Consider the following 27055-nt stretch of genomic DNA (forward strand, 5'->3'; position numbering starts at 1 on the left):
CCTTGTATATAGTTTTGTTATTTTGTGTGACTATTTCCTTTTTTGCAAATGTTTCTTACTTTTTACCTCTGCATTGTTGGACTCGTAAGTAGGCATTTCAAGGTAAAGTCTACACCTGTTGTATTCACCGCATGTGACAAATAAAAAACATTTGATTTTATTTGACTAAGATATCTGTATCATGTACGGTTCACAGATCATACGTCTTACAGGAGGCATGTATAGGTCTAAAAAAAAAGGCTTAAAATGGCTACTTTCATCATGATTCTCTCAAACAGTTTGTGATACAAATAAAAGCATTTCAAACATCCTTCCTCCCAATGAAGTTTCTATGTGAGAATTGCGAGAACAATCTGAGATAACAAAAATATTTTCTGCTCCCACTGGCGTGGGATCGCCCAATAGTTAGTGTTCTCACTCCATTTCAGGAGGTTAGTAAAATGTCATACGATCAAGGACACAAGGATGTCTATGCTCATGATGACTCAGGAAGTAAAGACAATATACTGCATGGCCTACTAGATGCTGTTTGATCTCACCAAGGGGCAGGGTGGAGTGGGTGACAGGATTAAAAGAGTCACATATGAAAAAAATACTATAGTATACTATGCTCTAAATACTGTATATTACTATATTTATATACTATCGTATTCAGTGTAGTGTTTTTACGGAAGTATATTATAGTTTTCACTGTAGTGTTTTTGCAGAAGTATACTGTAGTATTCACTGCGGTGTTTTTGCGGACATAACTAATATACTATAGTATTCACTGTAGTTTTTGCAGAAGTATACTATAGGTTTTCACTATAGTGTTTTTGTGGACATAACTCTAGTATACTGTAGTAAAGCTTACTACAGTATAAATACTGAAAATATTACTATAGTAAAAACAATAGCATATAATATAGTAATTAGTGTCGTTTTTACGGATATTGCTCTAGTATTTACTATGAGGTTTTTTTGTAGTATTTTTTTGTACTTTTTACCCCTTTTTCTCCCCAATTTTGTGACATCCAATTGGTACTTACAATCTTGACCCCTCGCTGCAAACTCACGTTTGGACTCGGGAGAGGCTCATAGAAATGGAGGATTTCTCCTTGAGGAAACCTGCTGGGCAAAAATAGCAAATGTTCCATAACCTGTAGGTAGGTAGATAGAACTGGAGTCTGATCAGATAGTTCAGAGCATCTGTTCTTTTTTATAATCTGTAGGGAAGACAATATATGGTCTATACGTGGCATGTAGGTATCTCACTCATAGTTATCTCAAATTGCGCTATGGGGGCAATGATGAAATAAGCACCAAATGTTCATACTTGAGTAAAACTAAAGATACCTTTAAAAGAAATGACAAGTAAAAATGAAAGTCACCCAGTAAAATACTACTTGAGTAAAAGTCTAAAAGTATTTGATTTTAAATGTACTTTAGTATCAAAAGTAAAATATTGTAAAATTCCAGATGGCACAATTTTCTTGTTTTTTTTTTATTTACAGATCGCCAGGGGCACACTACAACCCTCAGACGTAATTTACAAATTAAGCATGTGTTTAGTGAGTACGCCAGATCAGAGGCAGTAGGGATGACCAGGGATGTTCTCTCGATAAGTTTGTGAAATAGACAATTCTCCTGTCCTGCTAAGCATTCAAAATATAACGAGTACTTTTGAGTGTCAGGGAAAATGTAAGGAGTAAAAAGTACATTATTTTCTTTAGGAATGTAGTGGAGTAAAAGTAAAAGTAGTCAAAAATATAAATAGTAAAGTACAGATACCCCAAAAAACTACTTAAGTAGTACTTTCAACTATTTTTACTTAAGTACATTACACCACTGTATGGGGGATGGGAATGTGAAGCATACGCAAATTAAAATAATCTAGTATAACTATAGTTTTAAAAAACTGTTTTTGTGGACATTACTGTAGTATTTACTAATGTTTTTTTCAGATAATGCTGTATTATTTAATCTAGTATTATACAGTATACAATAAAAATATATAGTAAGCACTACACATGATCGAGGGATACTACGGTGTGTAGTATAGTATTCTACAGTATACAAAAAAATTATATAGTTAGCAGTACACGATAGAGGGATATTACAATGTGAAGTGTAGTATTCGCCAGTATACTACACAATCCAATAGTAAGCACTATACAGTCAAGAGATACTACAGTGTGTAGTATAGTATTCCACAGTATACTACAGTGTGTAGTATAATATTCCACAGTATACTACAAAAGTATATAGTAAGCACTACACAATCAAGGGATACTACAGTGTGCAGTATACTATTCTACATTTTTACATTTTAGACATTTAGCAGACACTCTTATCCAGAGCGACTTACAGGAGCAATTAGGGTTAAGTGCCTTGCTCAAGGGCACATCGACAGACATCGACAGATGTTTCACCTTGTCGGCTCAGGGATTCGAACCAGTGTCTTTTCGGTTACTGTATACCGTTATAGTATAACACAAAATTATATAGTAATTCTACACATGATCCAGGGATACTACAGAGTGTACTATAGTATTCTATAGTAAAATGTAGCATTGTTTTATGTGGGAAGATACAGTATGTTAGTAAGAGCAATGAATCAATGGCCAAATTGTTAAGCCTCATATGGGGTGGTTAGTATACCAGTCACCACTCAGTTAGTAGTAAAGCAGGAAAGGGTTGCTATTTCCTTTGGTTTATCTTATAAGATAATACACACCAGTGTCTATGCAGACTGCAAACCAAGCACTGAGCTGCAACACCTTTTGGAGGTTGGCCACACAATGGACAGAGGGACAAAATGTTGTCAGCCATTATTTCTTAAGATAGAATACTACAGCTTTAATGAAATACAATTCTTTAGCTTTAATGAAATACATGAAATACAATTCTTTAGCTTTAATGAAATACAATTCTCTAGCTTTAATGAAATACAATTCTTTAGCATAGTTACTTTACGATTTGTAATATATATTTTTTTTAAATCAATCGTCACCCTGAGCAGAAGTGTGTGGTCAACCTAGGTGCGCTTTTTCTTTAAATCTATTGGTTGATCCAGTTTTCCATCCCAGATCCTGGAATCACTCACCATTGTGCTTTAGGGGGCCAAAAGTAACATGTCTCAAGCAACATATCACACTTAAGGTTATAACAGATTGATAAATACATAGTTCTTGTATATGATTTTGGGTGATCTGTGTCTGGCGGGAGAAGGGTTTCAGGAAAATGTGAGAGGACTCTGTCTCAGACTCAGGGCACAAAGCAAAGGGTTAGTCAGTGTGTTAGAAATCACAAGTCCAGCCAACATCATCCATAGTACAGTTGAGTATTAGTAACAATAGGTCTGTTAGCAGACGTTAGTACTGTTAGGTATTAGAGGGGTATTGTTAGTGTATTTATTAAGGAATGCCAAGAGAGCTGTTGACAGTTGGGGGTTTGGTTTCAGAGTGTAAGAATATTAATGACAGTAACAGCCCCACTCTTAAACACACAATGTACACCCACACACCTTCCCACACACACACACACACACACACACACACACACACACACACACACCCACACCCACACACACACACACACACACACACACACACAGTGGTTTTAACAGACCATTAGGTTTTAACCAGGGAGAGTCAGACAAGGCACTTCTCCAGTGCTTGGGTTTCAGTTTGGTTGATTAGTGAATGTTAGACTGTTAGTCCAGGTTAGTAAACCAGGATTACCCCACTGTTGGTTAGTTCTTTGCGACTCCAGCTAAGGTTACTCAGAGTTACCAGTACATGCAGCAATCACAAGACAAACAAGGCCTCAGGAAACCATCTAAAAACTACGGCGGTAAGATTGAGAGACACCTCCAACACAAACACAGCTACACACACTGACACAACTGTAACATCCTCAACATTCCTGTAACGTTAGGGTAGACTAATGTTACCAAACCAGCCGCACAGGCTTGTCATGGGTATGCTCCCTGCTAGCTTGGTTAGGAGCACATCATTGAAATGAACAGCAAGGCCATCTCAGCAGACTCAATCTTGTTAGTCATATTAGACGTCCGAGATAGGAGGAGGTGAGTAAGGCGTTAAAGTGTTGCCAAGGTTACAGAGAAGAGAAAGGACAGTGCTGACAGCATGAGGAGAAGCAGGCATCAGAGAGAGGTGTTAGTCAACTGCAGTGTCAGTGCTTTGATCAGCTGAACAGTGTGGAAGGGGGATCAGAACGTGTTAGAGTTATTTTACAAAGGAGGGGAGAGAAAGCATCCCTCAGTTAAACAGTATTTCAGGGAAGGAAATGCAAAGCACCAAAGCATCAGACACACAACACTACAACCCCACCCCTTATGAGTCTCTCTTATGGCATGAAATGTGGTCCTATCCAATAAAGTCCTGAACAATGTGGCATAAAAGACTACAAGTAGCCCTTTGCTGCAGTCAAATGACCAAATCACCCTCTAGTGGACTCATGGGTGGAATGTTATTCATATCTTTCATCATTAATAAACATTATTTCAAAAACCCGCCGAGAATTCTGTGTTTCTATGGTTTCGTAATGTTTCAGTCTTCTTTGATGTATATAAACTGTAATATTGGGATGCAAACTCACAATTGAATACATTTCAAATGTATATCTGATATGGTACAGGTCTTTTTTTAAGCCCATAACCATGTGTGTGAGGTGTATGCTCTTGTTTCATAGCAGATTTGTTTAAGACAACCAAGAAACACTGTGACTGATTTAGCGCATTACAGTAAAAGGTTAAAGGGGAACCAGCAATGTGCCAATGACACTTCCATTTTAAGTAGGCTAAGTAAAATATCCAAATAATCACAGCAAGGTGATACACTTCTAACACATATTGATAGCTAAAGAAGTGTGGCTGTGCCCCATCAGCAGTGGGTGAATGCCAATGTTGTGCCCCTTTCTCAGTGGGTGAAAGCCATAGGTCCCAGTTCCCGTCCCAGTTCGGTAAGGATGAACCGCGTTGACAACTGCAGGGGGAATGACATGACAACACAGTCACTGAGTTCTGTTCTACACAACACAGTAAGATGTGTAGAAAACTGAGCAGCAGAGAAAGATGAGGATGATGAACTGAGTAGTAGACTGTTTGACAGGCTCGGAGAAATAGTCATTGTGGCAGTTGTACTGAGGACACCTCAACTAAGACAAATGGAGGGAGCAGAGAAGCAGGCATTGGTTCAGGCTGACATGGTGCTATGGTGAAGAGGACAACAGACATTTAGTCTGCACTTTACTGTTTCAGTCTGCACATGAAATGTCACTCATTTTGTCACAAACTTCAAGTCATAAGCAAGAGGGCTTGTGTGTGTGCAATCAGGTTTTTGCCAATGGGCAGGATTCTAAGAATTACTACAGTTCCAGGACATATGTATTACCTTGGTAAACCACATATGTAGGCTACCCTTCCAAATGCAGCCTCTATTTCTCTCTAGCTCTTGGTTGACCTGACCCAACCAAACATTTTATAGGCCGATCTGGCATACGTCAGACATTAAAACTCATCAGCCATGAAAGCAGATTAGATTAATCTGATTAAGTTATGGTTCTGCTTTCAGGTTGTTTTGTTCTCCGCTTTTTTTCTCTGGCAGTATAGGTTGACTGCACTGTTAAAATGCGGTGGATTTACAGTTGAATTCGGGAAGGTTACATTCAGCTTAGCCAAATACATTTAAACTCTGTTTTTCACAATTGCTGACATTTAATACTAGTAGAAATTCCCTATCGTTGTTCAGTTTGGATCACCACTTTATTTTAAGAATGTGAAATGTCAGAATAATAGTAGAGAGAATGATTTATTTCAGCTTTTATTTCTTTCATCACATTCCCAGTTGGTCAGAAGTTTACATACACTCAATTAGTTTTGGTAGCATTGCGTTTAAATTGTTTAACTTGGGTCAAACGTTTTGGGTAGCCTTTCACAAGCTTCCCACAATAAGTTGGGTGAATTTTGGCCCATTCCTCCTGACAGAGCTGGTGTAACTGAGTCAGGTTTGTAGGCCTCCTTGCTCACACATGCTTTTCTGCCCACAAATTTTCTATAGGATTGAGGTCAGGGCTTTCTGATGGCCACTCCAATACCTTGACTTTGTTGTCCTTAAGCCATTTTGCTACAACTTTGGATGTATGCTTGGAGTCATTGTCCTTTTGGAAGACCCATTTGCGACCAAGCTTAAACTTCCTGACTGATGTCTTGAGATGTTGCTTCAATATATCTACAGAATTTTCCATCCACACTTTTCCTTCCTCATGATGCCCTCTTTTTTGTGAAGTGCACCAGTCTCTCCTGCAGCAAATCACCCCCACAACATGATGCTGCCACCCACGTGCTTCACGGTTGGGATGGTGTTCTTCGGCTTGCAAGCCTCCCCCTTTTTCCTCCAAACATAACGACGATCATAATGGCCAAACAGTTCCCTTTTTGTTTCATCAGACCAGAGGACATTTCTCCAAAAAGTTCGATCTTTTGTCCCCATGTGCAGTTGCAAATCATAGTCTGGCTTTTTTATGGCCGTTATAGAGCAGTGGCTTCTTCCTTGCTGAGCGGCCTTTCAGGTTATGTCGATATAGGACTCGTGTTACTGTGGATATAGATACTTTTGTACCTGTTTCCTCCAGCATCTTCACAAGGTCCTTTGCTGTTGTTCTGGGATTGATTTGCACTTTTTGCACCAAAGTACTTTCATCTCTGGGAGACACAACGCGTCTCCTTCCTGAGCGGTATGACGGCTGCGTGGTCCTGTGGTGTTTAAACTTGCATACTATTGTTTGTACAGATGAACGTGGTAGCTTCAGGCGTTTGGAAATTGCTCCCAAGGATAAACCAGACTTGTGGAGGTCTACCATTTATTTTCTGGGGTCTTGGCTGATTTCTTTTGATTTTCCCATGATGTCAAGCAAAGAGGCACTGAGTTTGAAGGTAGGCCTTGAAATACATCCACAGGTACACCTCCAATTGTTTCAAATTATGTCAATTAGCCTATCAGAAGCTTCGAAAGCCATGACATCATTTTCTGGAATTTTCCAAGCTGTTTAAAGGCACAGTCAATTTACTGTATGTAAACTTCTGACCCACTGGAATTGTGATACAGTGAATTATAAGTGAAATAATCTGTCTGTAAACAATTGTTGGAAAAATGACTTGTGTCATGCACAAAGTAGATGTCCTAACCGACTTGCCAAAACTATAGTTTATTAACAAGAAATTTGTGGAGTGGTTGAAAAACAAGTTTTAATGACTCCAACCTAAGTGTATGTAAACTTCCGACTTCAACTGTATAAACACACTAAACGAATCCCTTAATTTCTGCCTCACCCTCCCTTTCATATACCCCCTCTCTCAGCACGAGGAGATACTGTACAGCAGTACCTCAATGGTAGCACTGTTCTTTGTGTGAGTATAAGGCCCTTGAACCAGTGTGTAACGAGATGTCTCATTGCTCAAACGCCTAACAAAGCCTATGTCATATCTAGAGAACAGAGAAAACAGTCTACCTCAGTGTCGGTTACCAGTTGGTCTCCTTAACAAGGTCATTTAGCAAAAAATAGTGCCTTCTTAGTCAATGACTTCAATGGAAATCTACATTAGCTTGATAAATAGTGTTACCTGTTTAAAAACAGCTTTGTTGACAGCCTTGTCGGTCAGGACATGTTGTTGACTCGTCTAAATAGGCTCTGAGGTCTGGCACCATCCCAGCATCTTCCTCAGGATATATCTGGAGATAAACACAGAGCAGAGAGCAGCAGAAAGTGGAACGCAACCCCCTGGAACACCTGTCCCCAAAACCCTACCAAGGACATGCTGGACCATTGGCCTTGACTACTGTAAGTCGCTCTGGATAAGAGCGTCTGCTAAATGACTTAAATGTAAATGTAAATGTACTGCCAATAGATACTATGAACTGCAGTAGGCCAGGGTTACTAAATGAATCTGCAAAATCACCAAGAATCATAGGCGTTGAGGAACAGTATCTAATGGACCTGAATAACCTTTTTTTCTAACTTATTTGACATTTTTTTTACCTTGAACTAACCTAATTTAAATGAATAACTTGTTACGGCAACTCCCCTCATACCAACAATAGTCAATAAAAAATATCAAGGAATGGAGCACACAAGACAAAATGACCATCAATAACGGCTGTTAAACCTCTGCCTTTACAAGAACCCCCTCCACAGTATGAGGATATACTGGACACATACCCATTTGTCTCTCCCAACTCCTGTATTCACCAGTCAGTCAGGGACACCAGGGAACCCCAGTCATCATGGGGACTTGCATCCCGCCAGCTGGGCTGTGGGTTTGGCCACTGTATACAGAGGGCATCCATTAGCCAGCAGCACTATTTAAACAGCAGCAGTGGAGGTGGACAGGGTGAGATAAGAAATGTTTGTAATAAATCTAGATTGCAGGGCTAGTGTGCATCATCATCACATGCTGATGCCATAGAGGGGCTGCAAGAATAAATGTCTGCCCAAAGAAAAATACATGTTGATTATTCCTATCCTATGATTACATTTTTAAACTCCATCGTGGAACAGCAGATTGCCAAAACGGACAAGGCATAGGATGCTGTGGTGGCTCACTCACACTCACTGCGCAGTTGCTGCATTCAAATGTCTCAATTATTAATGTAGGGTTAGACTAGTTGGTCCTGCGGAGCTTTGTGTGTGCTTGTCTGCTTGTATTTGGCGTTTGCCTTTAAACTTCACTGAAATGGGTATTGAAAGGGTATTTAGCTCTTATATATCTGTCGAGCTACACGAGCGCATCCTAAAACATCTTTTCAAAATGTACCTCGCAATGACGATTTGTCAAACCCAGCTTGAATGATTAAACACCATACATTATGATTGTTTTACTCATCTTATTTATACCCTATGTTCTCATACGCGTGATGCAAATGCGACAACAATTGTATGTCTGAGGCTACGGTCTTAAAAGCTAATCACATATTAAAATGTTGAATGAAATGTCATGTTATTAAACGAATATCAGAAAATCGGTCAGTGGACTCCTACCTTTTGCAATTATGTAAGTTTGACCACCGGTCCAAAATGCACCAGTCTCGCAGCATCTGTGTCAGTAAGGGTGCGATGAAGCGCTCGAGCTGTGTCCGATCCTCTTCGGGTAGGATGAGAGATGTGCAAAATTATCACTCATATAGTGTTGATATACTAAATTAAAAACGAATCCTTACCAATTGTTTTGTGATGCGCAGTGCACAAAAACCTATTCCAACTTACCCATGCATCGATCTCCTCTAAAATGAGGACGAGCTGTGGAGTGCGTCACGTTGCTTGAGCTGAGGTCTGGCGAGCAGCTGCCTTTGATGGGCGGTTAAAAGAGAGTAAATAAAAAGACAGAAGCCTGGACAAAGGAGTGTTTGGATGGCATGAGGAATTAACCAGTATGCAGATGTCTGTATTTTGTATGCAAGCGCGTGTAGGCTACGGACTCCAGCTGCCATAAATATACGTCCTATTGTTACTGCAAACTCGTGACAGAATGCCCGTAGGTCTCCTCCACCATCTGCGTCCCCTCTGTAATCGAAACGTGTCTGTATGCGCTGTCCCAACCTTTTCAAATGGGCTACAACAACAACATAATCTCTGCGGTGAGATAGAATAGAATGAAGCATACTGTAAATACGGGGCCTATCCTATGCCACAATGTAAACCCAGTGTCCAGTTTGGTAACAAAAAATAAAAAATATGAAATGATCACATTAATAGCCTTGCCTGCACAGCGCCATGGAGAAATTAAATGTAAGCACACTCCTGTCTGTGACCCCCTATAACCTAATCTAAATAAGAGCTTAATCTCATACATAAAGCAATTATATGCACATATACACACACACACACACACACACACTACCAGTCAAAAGTTTGGACACATCTACTAATTCCAGGGTTTTTCTTTATTTTTTACTATTTTCTACATTGTAGAATAATAGTGAAGACATCAACACTATGAAATAACACATATGGAATCATGTAGTAACCAAAAAAAAGTGTTTTGGAAGAATCTGAAGAATCTTATATTTGAAATTCTTCAAAGTTGCCTTGATGACAGCGTTGCACACTCTTGGCATTCTCTCAACCAGCTTCATGAGGTAGTCACCTGGAATACATTTCAATTAACAGGTGTGCCTTGTTAAAAGTTAATTTGTGGAATTTCTTTCCTTCTTAATGTGTTTGAGCCAGTCAGTTGTGTTATGACAAGGTAGGGGTGGTATACAGAAGTTAGCCCTATTTGGTAAAACCAAGTCCATATTATGGTAAGAACAGTTGAAATAAGCAAAGAGAAATAACAGTACATCATTACTTTAAGACATGAAGGTCAGTCAATATGGAAAGTTTCAAGAACTTTGCAAGTTTCTTCAAGTGCAGTCGCAAAAACCATCAAGCGCTATGATGAAACTGTCTCTCATGAGGACCGCCACAGGAAAGGAAGACCCAGAGTTACCTCTGCTGCAGAGGATAAATTCAAGTCAAAAAGGCAAAGAGTGGCTACTAAACACTTTTTTGGTTACTACATGATTCCATATGTGTTATTTCATAGTTGTGATGTCTTCACTATTATTCTACAATGGAGAAAATAGTACAAATAAAGAAAAACCCTTGAATGAGTGGGTGTGACCAAAATTTTGACTGGTACTGTATATACATATACACACATATCAACTGTTGCTAACAAACTTAACTATTGCTAATACTGTACAATTGAAACACTTGCCCCCCCCAATCCCCCCTTCCCTGATACATGTGAAAATATTATACTATAAATTGGACCTTCCTGTATTATACATGATCTACTTCATTCATCGCACACACAACACTTTGTAATTTGGGTGAACTATCCCTTTAAAAGAAACGCGTTGTATGATGTGCTCACTTCGGGATTCCGTAGCTGAGGAAAATAAACAGACGTCACTTTGCTTCTTCCTGAAAAGAATGTGAGCTCGCGCACTGAATTGGGGTGGTTTGTATTTATTTTTTCAATGTTTATAATTGGTAAAGGATATTTTGTTATAACTATTTAACTATTTTAATAAACCGAGAGCTATGATCAAGTTGCTGTTGATTAGCCGCTTCCTAGCAACTGGCTGGCTATGTTAGCTGCATGGAGATATTTTTCCATCCCCCCGGCGGCTCCCCATTAAAGCTCGTTAAAGGGGCAACCGACGCCCTTGCAATTGAATGGAGCATGTTTTATGCAGAGCCGGTCGCCACGTGTGTGTATAGCGGGCTGCATACGTTCCAGTTGGACGCAGATGACAAACGACGTAAAAAGGAATCGCGCAGTCAGCCGTTCGGTTGGGGCTAGAGATTCTGGCTACGTTCCAGGCAGTTAGCTAAATATTTCAGACTCGTTGCACAAATTATTACGAGGTCAGTCATACAGAGAGCTGATCATACATGTTGTTAGTATTTGGGATGCAAGGTCAGGGGATTTGTTTATTAGTGATTCTGCTCAGTCCAATTCCCCTCGAACATGGTGATAAAATAATCAGTTAAAGCTAATTTCCTGAAGTTCTACACTTGCCATGTTAATGTTATCTGAGATGAGTGACTAAATCAATGGGGGTCCCAAGCCCGGTCGGTATTCGGCCATAATTACTTCAAGTTTAGATAGATGGCTAGACTAATTTACCAATCTAAAATATTGTTGAGTGACTGACATAAGACCATAACCACATCTCGAAATTGCACCTTGTGTAGTCTACTATTTTAACTCAAAAATAAGTTGAGACACTGACTGAGTTCCTAAATATTGTTTAAAAAGTCGCAACATATATACTTTAAGGCCGACTTACACAGCTCTAGCACAATATCAGCTCTAGTGCCCCAAAGCCTGTTTTAGCATGGGCAGTGCCACTGAAGACTTGTCAAAGGGATCAGCCAATGAATTATACTCCTGAATAAACATTCCATAACTGAAGAGGGCAGTAAATCAGCAACCTTGTCTTTTATACCTGTTCAGACAACACACTTCAGGTGGCAGTAAACACCCTTGACTACTTTAAAAATGGAGAAAGCCCTCAATGGTGCTGCCCATTTTAAGGCACAGCTGCAAAGAAAGGCCCCCAATATGGTAGGCCTACCTGTGATGTTCAACACCTGGCATGTATTCATTACGCCATTTCTGTTGCAAAAAGTTTCTTAAACGAAACGGTGAGGGGTCTACCTGAATTTACAAGCTGCGTGATGAATGGCACTTTGTCTCCAATCTGCAGTTGCACTCAGCTCAACGCTAGGATTGCTGTGGAGTAAGTTTGAGGGGTGAGTGTAGCACATGGGGATGTCCACATGCACTGCTGAATAACTAGCTTTTTGCGTGGCACAACTGGCAAGACACTTGGTCACATGTGCTAACAAGGCAGAGGTCCTGGTTTCGAGCATTGGCATGAGCCTAATCAGGAGTAGGCGGTACTTGCTAAGCAGGCAGCGTGATGTCCGCTACATATGGCCATGACACACTTATTTACTTCCCTTCAATAATTTGAAAGGAAATGACTGGTCTAAGAAATATAGTGGAAACTTCCCCTAGCCCAGCCCATTGTGCATTCCAAATGGCACCCTATTAGCTGCCTTTTATAGGTAGCTACTTTTGACAGGAGCCTTATGGGCCTTGATCAAAGTAGTGCACTATATAGGGAGATTTGTGGAAGATGGAACCCATGTCTCCACCAAGCCAATGCTTTTAGATGTGTTAAGTAGTCTGCAGGTGCTTGGAATGCAGACAGATTATTCTATCAATTCATGTGTAGTTGCCTAACAAGTGTCTTTCTCCCATCTATTTTAAGTGTCATCTTGTCTGCCAGTCAGCTATCCATGGTCCACACACAACACTGCCTACGTACTTCCTTTGGTTAACCTGTTTCCATGCATCAATCTGGTGAACAGAGACTTGCAGGTTTGTGTCAAGTTACCGAACACCTTTTCCTCAGCAACGGCAGAGCTGCAAATGATAAGGCTGTCATATCTCGTTTCAACATCACCTGCATCATCAATGCCACACAAAACATCACAAACACTTCCACTGCAGAGGTGGAATATGTCCATATTCCTGTTACAGACTCTCCATCTTCTTCTCTGAGCGACTTCTTTGATGAGGTAGCGGATAAAATCCAGCTCGTTGGGGAGCAGTGTGGACGCACATTGGTTCACTGCAATGCAGGTGTGAGTCGCTCAGCTACGTTATGCTTGGTGTATCTAATGAAGTACCATGGAATTACACTTTTGGAGGCCCACAAAAAGGTCAAATCTTGTCGACCTATTATTAGACCAAACAGTGGATTCTGGAAGCAACTCATCCAGTATGAACGCAAGCTCCGTGGTTGTGCCACAGTCACAATGATCACGTCCCCCATGGGTGAAATACCTGACATTTATGAAGAGGAGACCAAAGATATGCTTCCTCTTTGATATGCACTGTTTGTTAAAATGATTGTCAACCCCATTGTAAAAATGCATTAGTACTCTTGTTTTATATCCAGTATGTTGAGTTGGAAGTGGTCCTCTCAAATGTATTTGTAAACTTTGATTCAGAAATAAAAATTTGTTGTACAATGTCACTTTACGATTTACAACTAAACATAAAAAGGTTTGTCTGTTTTGTAAAGGCTACAACTTCAATAGTGTCATCCAGGGTAAGAAGTGTCCACAGGTAGAAAAGTTTAAAAAATAAAATAAATACATTCAAATGACAATGAATATTGTTAAATACATTTTATTCATTTCAACTCCCACCAAAAAAGAAAAACATTTGCATTGTTGTGAGACAGTGACCAAACCACAGCAAGTATAGTATAAAATGTCATTTCTAATCCAATTTATCTTAAATTGGTCCAGCATACAAAAAGGATCTGTGCAAAATGACTACTTCCATTTGCCATATACTCAACTATTGACTATTGAAAAGCACATTGTACGGAAAGATCTCTAGGAAACAAGGCCCTGGGTAGAAATATAGTGATCATTTAGGACGCAGGCACAGGAGACAAATATACACTGGCTCAGTCTTAAAAATATTATCCAATAGATATTCTTCAATCTTCTACATTCCTCAGAATGTTAATCAATACTCTTAATTTTGTCAAAACGTCTACCCTACCTAAAGCCCTCAAAGGACAACTTTGTTGAGACCATGAAGTTTGGGACAGATCAGCTATTTTTGGGTCCCGAGTGGTGCAGCGGTCTAAGGCACTGCATCTCAGTGCAAGAGGCATCACTACAGTCCCTGGTTTGAATCCAGGCTGCATCACATCCGGCCGTGATTAGGAGTCCCATAGGGCGGCGCACAATTGGCCCAGCGTCATCCGGGTTTGGCAGTCATTGTAAATAAGAATTTGTTCTTAACTGACTTGCCTAGTTAAATAAAGGTAAAATAAAAAAATCATTTTGTCCCTCTTTAGGAAGAACATAAATTACATAATGCCACCCTTCACATGCTAGATAGCTCAAATCCTGGGCATGAATTTTAGCACTAACCAAGCCCGCCACATTCAGGCACTACCCTACCCAGGCCCAATTACTTCGCAAAATTTAAAGGCCCAGCCCTGCCCGAAACCAGAAATAACTTCCTCACTTAGTAAATCCATTAGCTGCTCCTCTCTGTCCATCTCTCGCTCCCTGCGCGCAAGCAGCACGCTCTGCATGCGCTATGCTCATGGTGGCTCAGTCTGTGTAACCATAGCAACGGCTCCGTTTGGGCTGCTCTGCTCAATGACGAGACATGCGAGAAGTGTTAAAGCCATTGATCCGGCAATGTCGTCAACCAATCATGTCAATGCAGAGCTATACAAAGCTATAGGGAGCCCTCCGCATTGATACAAAATCTGGGAGGCGATGTGGCCTCTGCAAGACACCGGATGAGCCGCAGCTGCATCACACCCTCTGTACAGAGCCTCCGGAGGCCGCATGTAACAATGCTGGGAGCGCCGTACAGCTCCACATTGACATGATTGGTTGATGGTAGGTGGGGGTGGCACATCCCGTATAAACACAAACACACTTCCTTGACAACAACTCTGCTCTACTCCTCAAGAAGTATGAATGCCCTGACTTCTGCAGAGACCACATCGCAGTAAATGCTCTACGGCCAATTCAGATGCCAGATTAACCATACATCGGCTTTTAGCTACTTTTTGTCACTAAACTTCTACAAAACTTAAGGAACATTATTTGTGAAATAAGCTCTCCTGTTATATTTGAAGCTCTTCTGACACCATGTTATGATCTTAGATATGACTGTACGGAGCAGAAAAGCACAAGCAAATGGCTCAGCTTCAAAATGTTACTGATCAATTTAGTGATACCCGAGCCCTGCCCGTACCCTAGTTATTGATGGGGGAAAAAAACAGGCCCTACCCGGCTCTAACCGATGTATAATGTTGGGGCCCATCGGGCTTGGGTCAGGTAGCAGAGCTCTAATCCAGGGGTGACAAACATATGGGCAGAAGCTCATTCAATCCGGCCCGCGGGGGGGTTGAATAAAAAATGCTATATATATATTAAATTAACTGTTTTAAACGACTTCAATTGACATAAGATTTACTAAAACCAAATCGAAAGTGGAAAAATTATAATGAATCTACATATATATAGTCTCTTCAGTCTGTCCAGCTTGCTAACAGTGATCTAAACCTGGGTTTCCCAAACTCGATCCCCCGGGTGCACATTTTGGTTTTTACCTTAACACTACACAGCCGATTCAAATAATCAAAGCTTGATGATGAGTTGGGGGGGGGTTTGGGAAACCCTGATGTAATCGAATGCTAGACAGTCAGAGAGCATCAAAAATTACCAAACTGATGGATATGGGAATATTTTTTTCTGATTCTGACAGCTAGGAAACATAACATTTTACGTGTGGCCCTCCGGACCTCGTGAAGATAATGCTTTTGACACCCCTGCTCTAATATATTTGGAACTTAGGCCTAGGTTAACTTCAGTATCATTCATCCACATGCATTATCAGTCACACAATCACTTTCACTGTTTCACTTACTCCACTCCAACCAACACAATGCAACTAAAACGTCCCTTTCCTCTGCCATCTCAGAAGGGATTAAGCTAAAAAGAAAATACAACACTCCAAAACATACAAGAAGTACATTTACATTCATCTGGCCAACATTGTGGTCATCATAGCAGGTGTCCAACTACTGTTCAATAGTACTTGCGAACACTAAGGGACCAGTTGGAATCCTCACAATATAACAACTTCTTCTGTGACAAAAAAAATCCTCCTGAGTCAGTACATCAAGGTATTATATCAGTCAGATGGACTGACTGAGAACACAAAGGACTCCCGAAAGTAGCACAATAACACAGGAGTGCAAACACAAGCATGCTTATCTTTCTCAGCAACAGTATCCTCTGCATAGTCATGCAATAAGCATCCAAAGACAAACATCTATTAAGTAATACCCATTTGTTAAAAAAAAAAAAAAATCTATATTGATTAAACCAAGCAAGTCTTCTTTCACCAGGAATCAGTTTGGTGCCTTATTTCATCTTAACACCTATATCCAGTTTTCTGGCAATGACTTCATGACAGTGATGCACCTTCACTACTGAAGAAAATAAACAAAATTAGTGCCAGACAGGGAAAGAACATACAATCTGCTTCTGAAACCCTGCAACACACATAGGGAGCGTCATATCTTTATTCAGAACCCTCCATGTATGGACAGAGCAATAAATAAAACAATAAAAAGGGATTGAACTGACTATGGAATCCATATTTTTCATACTTACATTCTGTTCCAGCTTGGTGTACTCTGCGCCTTTGGGCCGACGTCCCGATCTCGACCTCTTTCCCTCGACGCAATAGGCAATGATCTGACAAAAACAGACAATAATAGGCCTGTGTCACAACTTGTTTCATTGACTGTTCTCTTACATGTTTTTAGCTAACACATTCATATCACTAGTGTCTTGGATGTGCTCGTTCTGGAGGTATCTTTTTATGGACTAATTCATATACTGAATTAAAATATAAAAACGCAACATGCAACAATTTCCAAGATTTGACTGAGTTACAGTTCATATAAGGAAATCAGTAAATTGAAATACATGAATTAGGCCCTAATCTATGGATTTCACATGACTGGGCAGGAGAGCAGCCATTGGCCCACTCACTCGGGACTCAGGCCCAGCCACTGGGGAGCCAGGCCCAGCCAATCAGAATGAGTTTTTCCCCCACAAAAGGGCATTATGACAGACAGAAATACTTCTCAGTTTTATCAGCTGCAGGTGGCTGGTCTCATAATACTGCAGGTGAAGGAGCCGGATGTGGAGGTCCTGGGCTGGGGTGGTTACACATGGTCTGTGGTTGTGAGGCCGATTGGACGTATGGCGGCTTATGGTAGAGAAACATTAAATTCTCTGGCAACAGCTCTGGTGGACATTCCTGCAGTCAGCATGCCAATTGCGAGCTCCCTCAAAATTGAGACATCTGTGGCATTGTGTTGTGTGACAACACTGCACATTTTAGAGTGGCCTTTTATTGTCCCCAGCACAAGGTGCACCTGTGTAATTATCATGCTGTTTAATAAGCTTCTTGATAATCCATCCACCTGACAGGTGTGGCATATCTTGGCAAAGGAGAAACACTCACTAACTGGGATGTATACAAATTTGTGCACAACATTTGAGAGAAATGTGCTTTCTGTCCATATGGAACATTTCTTGGATATTTTATTTCAGTTCATGAAACATGGGACCAACACTTTACAGGTTGCGTTTATATTTTTGTTCAGTATAATAGTGAATGTATTTTATATAGCGCTTTTCATTACATAGAGAATCTCAAAGACGCTCATTATGACCCAGATTATGACCAAGAATCAAAAGCTGTAATGTGTAAATCGATATTAGCCAAGTACCTTCCGCTTGTTGTGGTAGCTAATGTAGAGCACTGCCACCAACACAGCTGTACACACAAGATAAGCAAAGAAGTGACTGCTCTCTGCCTCATCACGTGTGACGTGGGTTTCCTTTCCAGCCGGGTCTACTGGTGCCGTTTCCTTTCCAGCCGGGTCTACTGGTGCCGTTTCCTTTCCAGCCGGGTCTACTGGTGCCGTTTCCTTTCCAGCCGGGTCTACTGGTGCCGTTTCCTTTCCAGCCGGGTCTACTGGTGCCGTTTCCTTTCCAGCCGGGTCTACTGGTGCCGTTTCCTTTCCAACCGGGTCTACTGGTGCCGTTTCCTTTCCAGCCGGGTCTACTGGTGCCGTTTCCTTTCCAGCCGGGTCTACTGGTGCCGTTTCCTTTCCAGCCGGGTCTACTGGTGCCGTTTCCTTTCCAGCCGGGTCTACTGGTGTCGTTTCCTTTCCAGCCGGGTCTACTGGTGCAGATGTTTCCTTTTCAGGAGAGTCTACTGGTGCCGTTGTCATTTCCTTTCCAGCAGATACTCCTGCTTCTGGTTTATTTCCAATAGTTACTCCTGGTGCTGACATGTCCTTTGCAGAAATGATCTGTGCTGGCATATCGCTTACATGTAGAGAATTTGGTACCAGATCCTTTGATTCTCCTTGAAGAGCAGATAGATTATAGATTTAACAGATTAAATGAACATTTTGAGCTGATTTCAAATGTTTTGAAAAACTATTTGCTGAACTGCCTAGTGAAAACTAAACTGACTGCAGCACTTATTTATAGTAAAACCTGGAGCGCCCCCAGGAAGAAATCTGCAGCAGAGTACAGAGTGTTTAAACCAAAATGTGAATAAAAAAAATAATGTGGCACTGGCAGTATAGTGTCTGATTTAGCTAGCTCCCTCCATCCAACAATTATTTGATCAGATTAAATAGCCAGTTCAGTATAACATTAGGACACTAGCAAATCTAGCTTTCAAAAACCCTTCTCCGCAGGGTTTTCAGCTGTTAGCGTTGCCCACGGTTGCCTGTGTGTGAACTACAATTCAGACGCTGTGTTTTAACGTTTAGAAACATCAAAAATCACCACTTGCGAAACATGTGCTGATATGCCCCTTATCTTTCATATCAGCGAGAAAGATACTTTCAAATAAAAAAAATATACACTTCATGTAGCAGTTTTGTACAGATCCACAAGCTGTGTGTGCCTCCAGTTGACAAACTACACTTCCTCCCCAGTTACGCTTACACACAGGTGTTCGGAGCACGCTAGATAGTACAGGTGAGCACCTCTCGTGAATCGCAGACTACTGCCTTGCCCCTACCAAGTCTCTCAGAGAGCCCTCTGTTGTCACCCGTTGCTGACGAAACTCTGAGGGTAACTTCCAGAGAATGGCGGGGATCAATAAACCCGTGACACACTCATGACTTAAATGATGCAATTCATGTTCCACTTTTAAATAATAAAACGAGCATGAAACTCAAATTAACAAATATCCTGTCGTTTTACAAAATATAAACCTCAGTAAGAGTTAAACATTTAATTTGGGAGGTATTTATCTTTTACATGTGTCAAGCCTCGACATCAGACAAACAAATGCATGTGTCATAATTAGGCACGACCTCTCCATTATTTTGCATCAAGTAGTGCAAACTCATGGGATTCCACTTTACTAAGAAGCCGGCAGCGTTGCAGGCTCAGTCAAAGTTCATACCGGAGGGGCTAATTAGTCCTTGCACCCTCAATAATTTCCACGCCCTCAGCTTTCGCAGATGCCTGAGTGAATGTGCAAATGGAGGGGCGAGGGTGATTTGGGATTCAGCCACTGTCTTCAGTCTGTCTGCAGTAAACAAGCACTGTAACATGATATGGCCAGTGTGGGAACAAAACCCTATAAAAAGGGGCAACCTGAGTGGCGCAGCGGTCTAAGGTACTGCATCACAGTGCTAGAGGCGTCACTAGACCCAGGTTCATTCCCGGATTGTATCACAACCGGCCGTGATCGGAGTCCCATAGGTCAGCGCACAATTGGCCCAGGGTCATCCGGGTTAGGGGAAGGCTTTACCTGGCTCACCGCGCTCTAGCAACTCCTTGTGGCGGGCCGGGCGCCTGTAGGCTGACCTTGGTCGTCAGTTGAACGGTGTTTCCTCCGACACATTGGTGTGGCTGGCTTCCGGGTTAAGCGGGCGGATGTTAAGAAGCCCTGTTTGGGATAGGGGGCAGTATTTTCACGGACGGATAAAAAACGTACCCGATTTAATCTGGTTACTACTCCTGCCCAGAAACTAGAATATGCATATAATTAGTAGATTTGGATAGAAAACACTCTAAAGTTTCTAAAACTGTTTGAATGTTGTCTGTGAGTATAACAGAACTCATATGGCAGGCCAAAACCTGAGAAGATTCCATACAGGAAGTGCCCTGTCTGACAATTTGTCGTCCTTCTGTAGCATCTCTATCGAAAATACAGCATCTATGCTGTAATGTGGCATTTTCTAAGGCTTCCATTGGCTCTCAGAAGGCGCCAGAAAGTGTAATGGGGTGTCTGCAGTCTCTGGGCGAAGTACAGCAGCTCTGTTTGTGAGTGGTCAGGCTGGGAACAGTGACACTGGAGATGCGCGTCCACGAGACTACTCCATTTTTTTCTTTCAGCATTTGAATGAATACAACGTCGCCCGGTTGGAATATTATCGCTATTTTACGAGAAAAATAGCATAAAATTTGATTTTAAACAGCATTTGACATGCTTCTAAGTACGGTAATGGAATATTTTGATTTTTTTTTGTCACGAAATGCGCTCGCGCGTCACCCTTCGGATTGTGACCTGAACGCACGAACAAAACGGAGCTATTTGAATATAACTATGGATTATTTGGAACCAAAACAACATTTGTTGTTGAAGTAGAAGTCCTGGGAGTGCATTCTGATGAAGAACAGCAAAGGTAATCCAATTTTTCTTATAGTAAATCTGAGTTTGGTGAGGGCCAAACTTGGTGGGTGTCAAAATAGCTAGCCATGATGGCCGGGCTATGTACTCAGAATATTGCAAAATGTGCTTTCGCCGAAAAGCTATTTTAAAATCTGACACCGCGATTGCATAAAGGAGTTCTGTATCTATAATTCTTAAAATAATTGTTATGTTTTTTGTGAACGTTTATCATGAGTAATTTAGTAAATTCACCGGAAGTTTGAGGTGGGTATGCTAGTTCTGAACGTCACAGGCTCATGTAAAAATATGTTTTTTTTATATAAATATGAACTTGATTGAACAAAACATGCATGTATTGTATAACATAATGTCCTAGGGTTGTCATCTGATGAAGATCATCAAAGGTTAGTGCTGCATTTAGCTGTGGTTTTGGTTTTTGTGACATATATGCTTGCTTTGAAAATGGCTGTGTGATTATTTTTGGCAGGGTACTCTCCTGACATAATCTAATGTTTTGCTTTCGCTGTAAAGCCTTTTTGAAATCGGACAATGTGGTTAGATTAACGAGAGTCTTGTCTTTAAAATGGTGTAAAATAGTCATATGTTTAAGAAATTGAAGTTATAGCATTTTTGAGGTATTTGTATTTCGCGCCACGCTCAACCATTGGATATTGGTGAGGTGTTCCGCTAGCGGAACGTCTGTCCCTAAAAGGTTAAGAAGCGTGGCTTGGCATGTTTCGGAGGACGCATGGCTCGATCTTCGCCTCCCAAGCCCGTTGGGGATTTGCAGTGATAAGACAAGATCGAAATTGGGGCGAAAAAAGGGGGTAAAATATACTGCTCAAAAAAATAAAGGGAACACTTAAACAACACATCCTAGATCTGAATGAAAGAAATAATCTTATTAAATACTTTTTTCTTTACATAGTTGAATGTGCTGACAACAAAATCACACAAAAATAATCAATGGAAATCCAATTTATCAACCCATGGAGGTCTGGATTTGGAGTCACACTCAAAATAAAAGTGGAAAACCACACTACAGGATGATCCAACTTTGATGTAATGTCCTTAAAACATGTCAAAATGAGGCTCAGTAGTGTGTGTGGCCTCCACGTGCCTGTATGACCTCCCTACAACGCCTGGGCATGCTCCTGATGAGGTGGCAGATGGTCTCCTGAGGGATCTCCTCCCAGACCTGGACTAAAGCATCCGCCAACTCCTGGACAGTCTGTGGTGCAACGTGGCGTTGGTGGATGGAGCGAGACATGATGTCCCAGATGTGCTCAATTGGATTCAGGTCTGGGGAACGGGCAGGCCAGTCCATAGCATCAATGCCTTGCTCTTGCAGGAACTGCTGACACACTCCAGCCACATGAGGTCTAGCATTGTCTTGCATTAGGAGGAACCCAGGGCCAACCGCACCAGCATATGGTCTCACAAGGGGTCTGAGGACCTCATCTCGGTACCTAATGGCAGTCAGGCTACCTCTGGCGAGCACATGGAGGGCTGTGCGGCCCCCCAAAGAAATGCCACCCCACACCATGACTGATCCACCGCCAAACCGGTCATGCTGGAGGATGTTGCAGGCAGCAGAACGTTCTCCACGGCGTCTCCAGACTCTGTCACGTCTGTCACGTGCTCAGTGTGAACCTGCTTTCATCTGTGAAGAGCACAGGGCGCCAGTGGCGAATTTGCCAATCTTGGTGTTCTCTGGCAAATGCCAAACGTCCTGCACGGTGTTGGGCTGTAAGCACAACCCCCACCTGTGGACATCGGGCCCTCATACCACCCTCATGGAGTCTGTTTCTGACCGTTTGAGCAGACACATGCACATTTGTGGCCTGCTGGAGGTCATTTTGCAGGGCTCTGGCAGTGCTTCTCCTGCTCCTCCTTGCACAAAGGCGGAGGTAGCGGTCCTGCTGCTGGGTTGTTGCCCTCCTACGGCCTCCTCCACATCTCCTGATATACTGGCCTGTCTCCTGATAGCGCCCCCATGCTCTGGACACTACGCTGACAGACACAGCAAACCTTCTTGCCACAGCTCGCATTGATGTGCCATTCTGGATGAGCTGCACTACCTGAGCCACTTGTGTGGGTTGTAGACTCCGTCTCATGCTACCACTAGAGTGAAAGCACCGCCAGCATTCAAAAGTGACCAAAACATCAACCAGGAAGCATAGGAACTGAGAAGTGGTCTGTGGTCCCCACCTGCAGAACCAATCCTTTATTGGGGGTGTCATGCTAATTGCCTATAATTTCCACCTGTTGTCTATTCCATTTGCACAACACCATGTGAAATTTATTGTCAATCAGTGTTGCTTCCTAAGTGGACAGTTTGATTTCACAGAAGTGTGATTGACTTGGAGTTACATTGTGTTGTTTAAGTGTTCCCTTTATTTTTTTGAGCAGTGTACAAAAAAAATATACATCTAATACAAAAATATAAAAAGACGTAGTAATTTTAGCTTTTTCAAAATTGTTAATTTGAAAGATACATTCCTTAATGTTTCCAAAACCGTACCGCAAGCGATGCGTTTTAACGGTCAGATGGAGCGTCTGGGCTGTTAATAAATTTACACTGGACAGAAGATACTACAGATGGGTTAGCTGACATCACAAAAACGATGTGCGCTTCTATCGGACAGAAGTCAGCGTGTTGTTATTCTGGTTGGCCAGAATTCTAGCAAGAATGACAAGAAACTGTCATGTGGGAAATCGTAAATTGCTCGTTTCAGCTCGTTATTGATATCATGTCTTGTTTTGAGGTGTTTTGACTGATTTCATGTCAAAGCTAATATGGCTAATATTCGCTAGCTTGCTAACTAACAACTGTGACAATGTATTTTAGAGGCGTGCTCATTGTGCAAATGTATTTATGTTTTCAATAAATATTGGAGAGGAAATATAGCTTACATGTTGTCAACAATCTAAGGGTGTGTTTGTAAATTCACTCTGTAGAGTCAGAGTACGCTCTGGGCGTTCGTAAATTCAGAGTGTTGTCAGATTGTCCATTCATAAATTCTGTGTTTCGCTTTAAGAGCGCACACTGGACGCTCTGGCCGAGGAGTCGGGTTGATCGAGGGTTCTAACCTCACAACAGCAGTCAAGCACCCAAGCTAACTGGTTAGTTGGCTACCTTGCTACCTACCTACTTCCAGACAAATTAGAGAACACCTCACTCTGGCCATTTTACTACCCCTAGCAGAGGTGGTTCATGTTATCTACAGCGTTGGTGACTAACTGTGTTGCTAACAACAATATAATTACTTTTTTTGCCAGTGTTTACTCACACCAGCCATATTCAACGGGTGTTGTAAATTCATCAGTTATTCTACGCTCTGGCACACTCAAGTAGGCTGGACACATGAAATGTTTAACAAAGCTTTTTTCTAATAAAAAGTAGTTCATTGCATCTGCAGTGAAGCCCAGTTTCATAATATTACCATATCCCAGCTGCCTGCCATAGTTTTGAAGTAATCACGAAAAAAAACAGGCCTTATTTTAGGGCATTTTTCACCCTACCAGCTCCTATTAGTTCTGAGCACTGTGGCACCAACTCGCCTTCCGAACGTTCTAATTCAATTTTGTTGTACTATGTAACAATGGCAGCGTCGCTATAGTTGGCAATGGAGACCTGCTCACGTTGTTTATAGTTCAAATGTAAACAAACAATTACTCATGTTACTCTGAGGTCGGAAATATAGGCATGTCTGTCTATTTTGCCAAATATCTCGCAATGTGTATATTTTGATTTTAATTAATTGGACACCATTTTAATCATGAGAATCTCCTCTCTAATTATGTGAGGCTGGGCAGTGTATCTCGTTGTCATCAAACGCTAGACCAGAAATAGTCAGAAGTTGCCATTTTTTTTCCTACTTCCTCGTTATGCAGACATAAGCACACTTGGCACCATTGAGGTGCGGATGTTTACTTTCTACACAAGTTGTTATTTTTCAGTTTCATCCTAAGAACAGATTGTAGTGGTAAAATAAAAAGGGATACATGTTTTGGTGCCATTTAGGCTAAATGGAATTCTAAGCTTCACTCTAGTCAAAACAGGCCCTGCGAACGTTCCATTCCATTCATTTGCTATGGGCTCGCACTAGTGTTCCAGCTTAGCCAACGTTCTAAAGCCGTTTTTCAGCCTTGGGTGAATTTTGACTTATTCTATTGTCCAGCCTAACTCAAGCTTCATGTCCAGCAGATGCGTTCGACTTGTTGCGTTCCTGCGGAAGTCACGCCTCGATCACCCCAACAGCGTTTTTACATTTTGGTACACCAGAAGTACATTGATTTCAATGGAACGTTACGTTTGCCTTGCATTGCAGAAGCAGTTGTTCCGTGTGGTGAATACGTTGGATTTATCAAACATATGCATCAAACGGCTTGACAGAAACGGTTGAAGGTAAATGTTGAACTTTTGTTGCACACATATCCAGATGATGCTGTGTACCATTTTGCGTAATGATGCTGTCAGTGTGATCAAGGCGTCATTCATTGTCAATGGAGCAGTCAGCAACGCTACGTTTGGGTGCGGTGTATTCCGTGTACCGCATGCATTCAATATTTTCAACTTGAACGCTGCATGACTTTGCGGTGGTACAAACGCAAGATCATAAAAGTTCCCATGGCGGAGGTGACACCATACAGAGGCCAAATGATGATGACTATTGTGTAGTTAGAGAAGAGACCGGCTGAACGACTGGAAAGTTGTCTCAGGTAAGAATGACAGACAATTCATCATTACTACACTTGGGTAGTGCGCCCTATTGGCTAGTTTTCAGGAAACCAGCAAACAGAATGGTGTGCAAAAATTAATTAAGCACAGAACTGTCCTGTGCACAATTTAGCCTGCCATCATGCAGGACAAGCAAGTGATTTGAAATCAGTACTCTATGTGAACAACCAGTTTAATTTATTGATGTCTCCAGTGGTGAGTGACAGAAGAATAGAAACAAACTAGATGAATTGTTGCAATGCACCCTTCTGTTTACCAGCCTGTTGGTAGCTCTACCGGCCTAAAAAAAAATTGTAGGTGAATAGGATAACAACTTTCATCTGTTCTAATTATTAGTTTTGGTCGAACATGGCAAAAATTATTTCAACCATGTTTCAAACCGCTCTGAAGCCTTGTGAAGCACATATGCAGCAAGTACAGACATCTGGCAAAAACAAACAACAACACGCATGTGCCTCTGGTGGGCATACGGCATCAGACGAGAGTGCTCTGAAATTGAAGTAGATAGCCAGTCAATTTAAGAACACACCCTAAACTAACCCAGTCTGTTTGGCCCAACCCGTGTTTGGGGTAGAAAAACTGTCATTGGCCCACGTCATTGGGGTAGCTAGCTAACGTTAGCTAGCTGTGTCATGTTCCAATATCCCTCAGATCAAATCGATTATCTAACGTATAGCCAGTCTCGGTACACAAAACACACAAAAACAAAGATTGGCTGCTCAAAGTTATTGTAACGTTACTTGAGGTAAAACATTTGTTTAAGTAACGTTATATAGGAGGTATGGTATGCACGTGGTCTAAGATTAGCAGATTGAGCGCTAAATTAGCTAGCTAGCTTTTTTAAATATTTGACAAAAACTCTCACCTCTGACACCACCAGACAAATAAACCAGCACGATAAATATAGTTCTCATTGTAGCTTTGAGGCAACACAAACCTAGTCAGATATAAGAAATTACTACGGAAATCTTTCCAAATAATGCCTGGCTCACAGGTGATGACTCAAAACCTGATATAAACACTTCCTCCTTCTACTGTTCATGTCTGCCAAAACCCAGAGTGTAATCCAGTGTAATCATTAGTCCAAACAGTTCCGTTTTGCGAGTAAAACGACAGTTTCTATTGGACAAATTCAGCTAGATCCCGCCCGTTTCTTTCCGTTTGCTTCCGTCTAAGAAACGTTTTGCAACAGAATAGGCGTAATGAATACACCTCTGATTTTACGTCACAGATTGAATCATTGTCAAATAAAACTGAGATGATAAACTCACGATTTCCAAAATCCGATTTTTGTACATTAACAGTTGGCTATGCAACAATGTGATGTGCGTTCACACAACTCCAATCGCTCCAAAATGTCAATTTTTTTGGTCGGCCAATTGCAATATTTAAAGGATTCCAGCAGAGATCAGTACAGGCCTACTGATGATGTGATGAACCTTGAAGTTGATCACCAGTATCACAGAATATCACAT

At 41.4% G+C, this 27055-nt stretch overlaps 2 protein-coding genes and 1 long non-coding RNA gene across 8 annotated transcripts; 1 reads left to right on the forward strand and 2 right to left on the reverse strand.

Moving 5' to 3' along the window:
- Window positions 1-948: 948 nt before the first annotated feature.
- On the reverse strand, window positions 949-9706 carry LOC106585619 (uncharacterized). The gene is made up of 4 exons (XR_001323993.2): window positions 9265-9706; window positions 9040-9142; window positions 7625-8327; window positions 949-4988 (listed from the first exon to the last, which is right to left on the reverse strand). It is a non-coding gene; the product is annotated as an uncharacterized lncRNA (long non-coding RNA).
- A 1193-nt stretch (window positions 9707-10899) lies between these two features.
- Window positions 10900-13629, forward strand: zgc:153044 (Dual specificity protein phosphatase 18). 4 transcript variants are annotated; one of them, NM_001141881.1, is given in 3 exon segments: window positions 10973-11415; window positions 12261-12306; window positions 12831-13624. In NM_001141881.1, a coding segment is annotated over 1 exon segment (543 nt). In that variant the 5' UTR covers window positions 10973-11415; window positions 12261-12306; window positions 12831-12909; the 3' UTR covers window positions 13453-13624.
- Window positions 13630-13740: 111 nt separating this feature from the next.
- Window positions 13741-26685, reverse strand: tgoln2 (trans-golgi network protein 2). Of its 3 annotated transcripts, XM_045706593.1 has the most exons (5): window positions 26446-26685; window positions 18330-18562; window positions 17919-18299; window positions 16789-16872; window positions 13741-16604 (listed from the first exon to the last, which is right to left on the reverse strand). In XM_045706593.1, the coding sequence occupies exons 1-5, from the start codon at window positions 26492-26494 to the stop codon at window positions 16602-16604; spliced, it is 750 nt and encodes a 249-aa protein (XP_045562549.1). In that variant the 5' UTR covers window positions 26495-26685; the 3' UTR covers window positions 13741-16601. The 3 variants fall into 3 exon arrangements, with proteins under 3 accessions (XP_045562549.1, XP_014027508.2, XP_014027507.2); XM_014172033.2 differs by having other exon boundaries at window positions 13741-16601; window positions 17919-18562; window positions 26446-26684; XM_014172032.2 differs by having other exon boundaries at window positions 17919-18562; window positions 26446-26684.
- Window positions 26686-27055: the final 370 nt, after the last annotated feature.

The sequence above is a fragment of the Salmo salar genome, chromosome ssa24, assembly GCF_905237065.1.
Source record: "Salmo salar chromosome ssa24, Ssal_v3.1, whole genome shotgun sequence".
Classification (NCBI taxonomy): domain Eukaryota; kingdom Metazoa; phylum Chordata; class Actinopteri; order Salmoniformes; family Salmonidae; genus Salmo; species Salmo salar.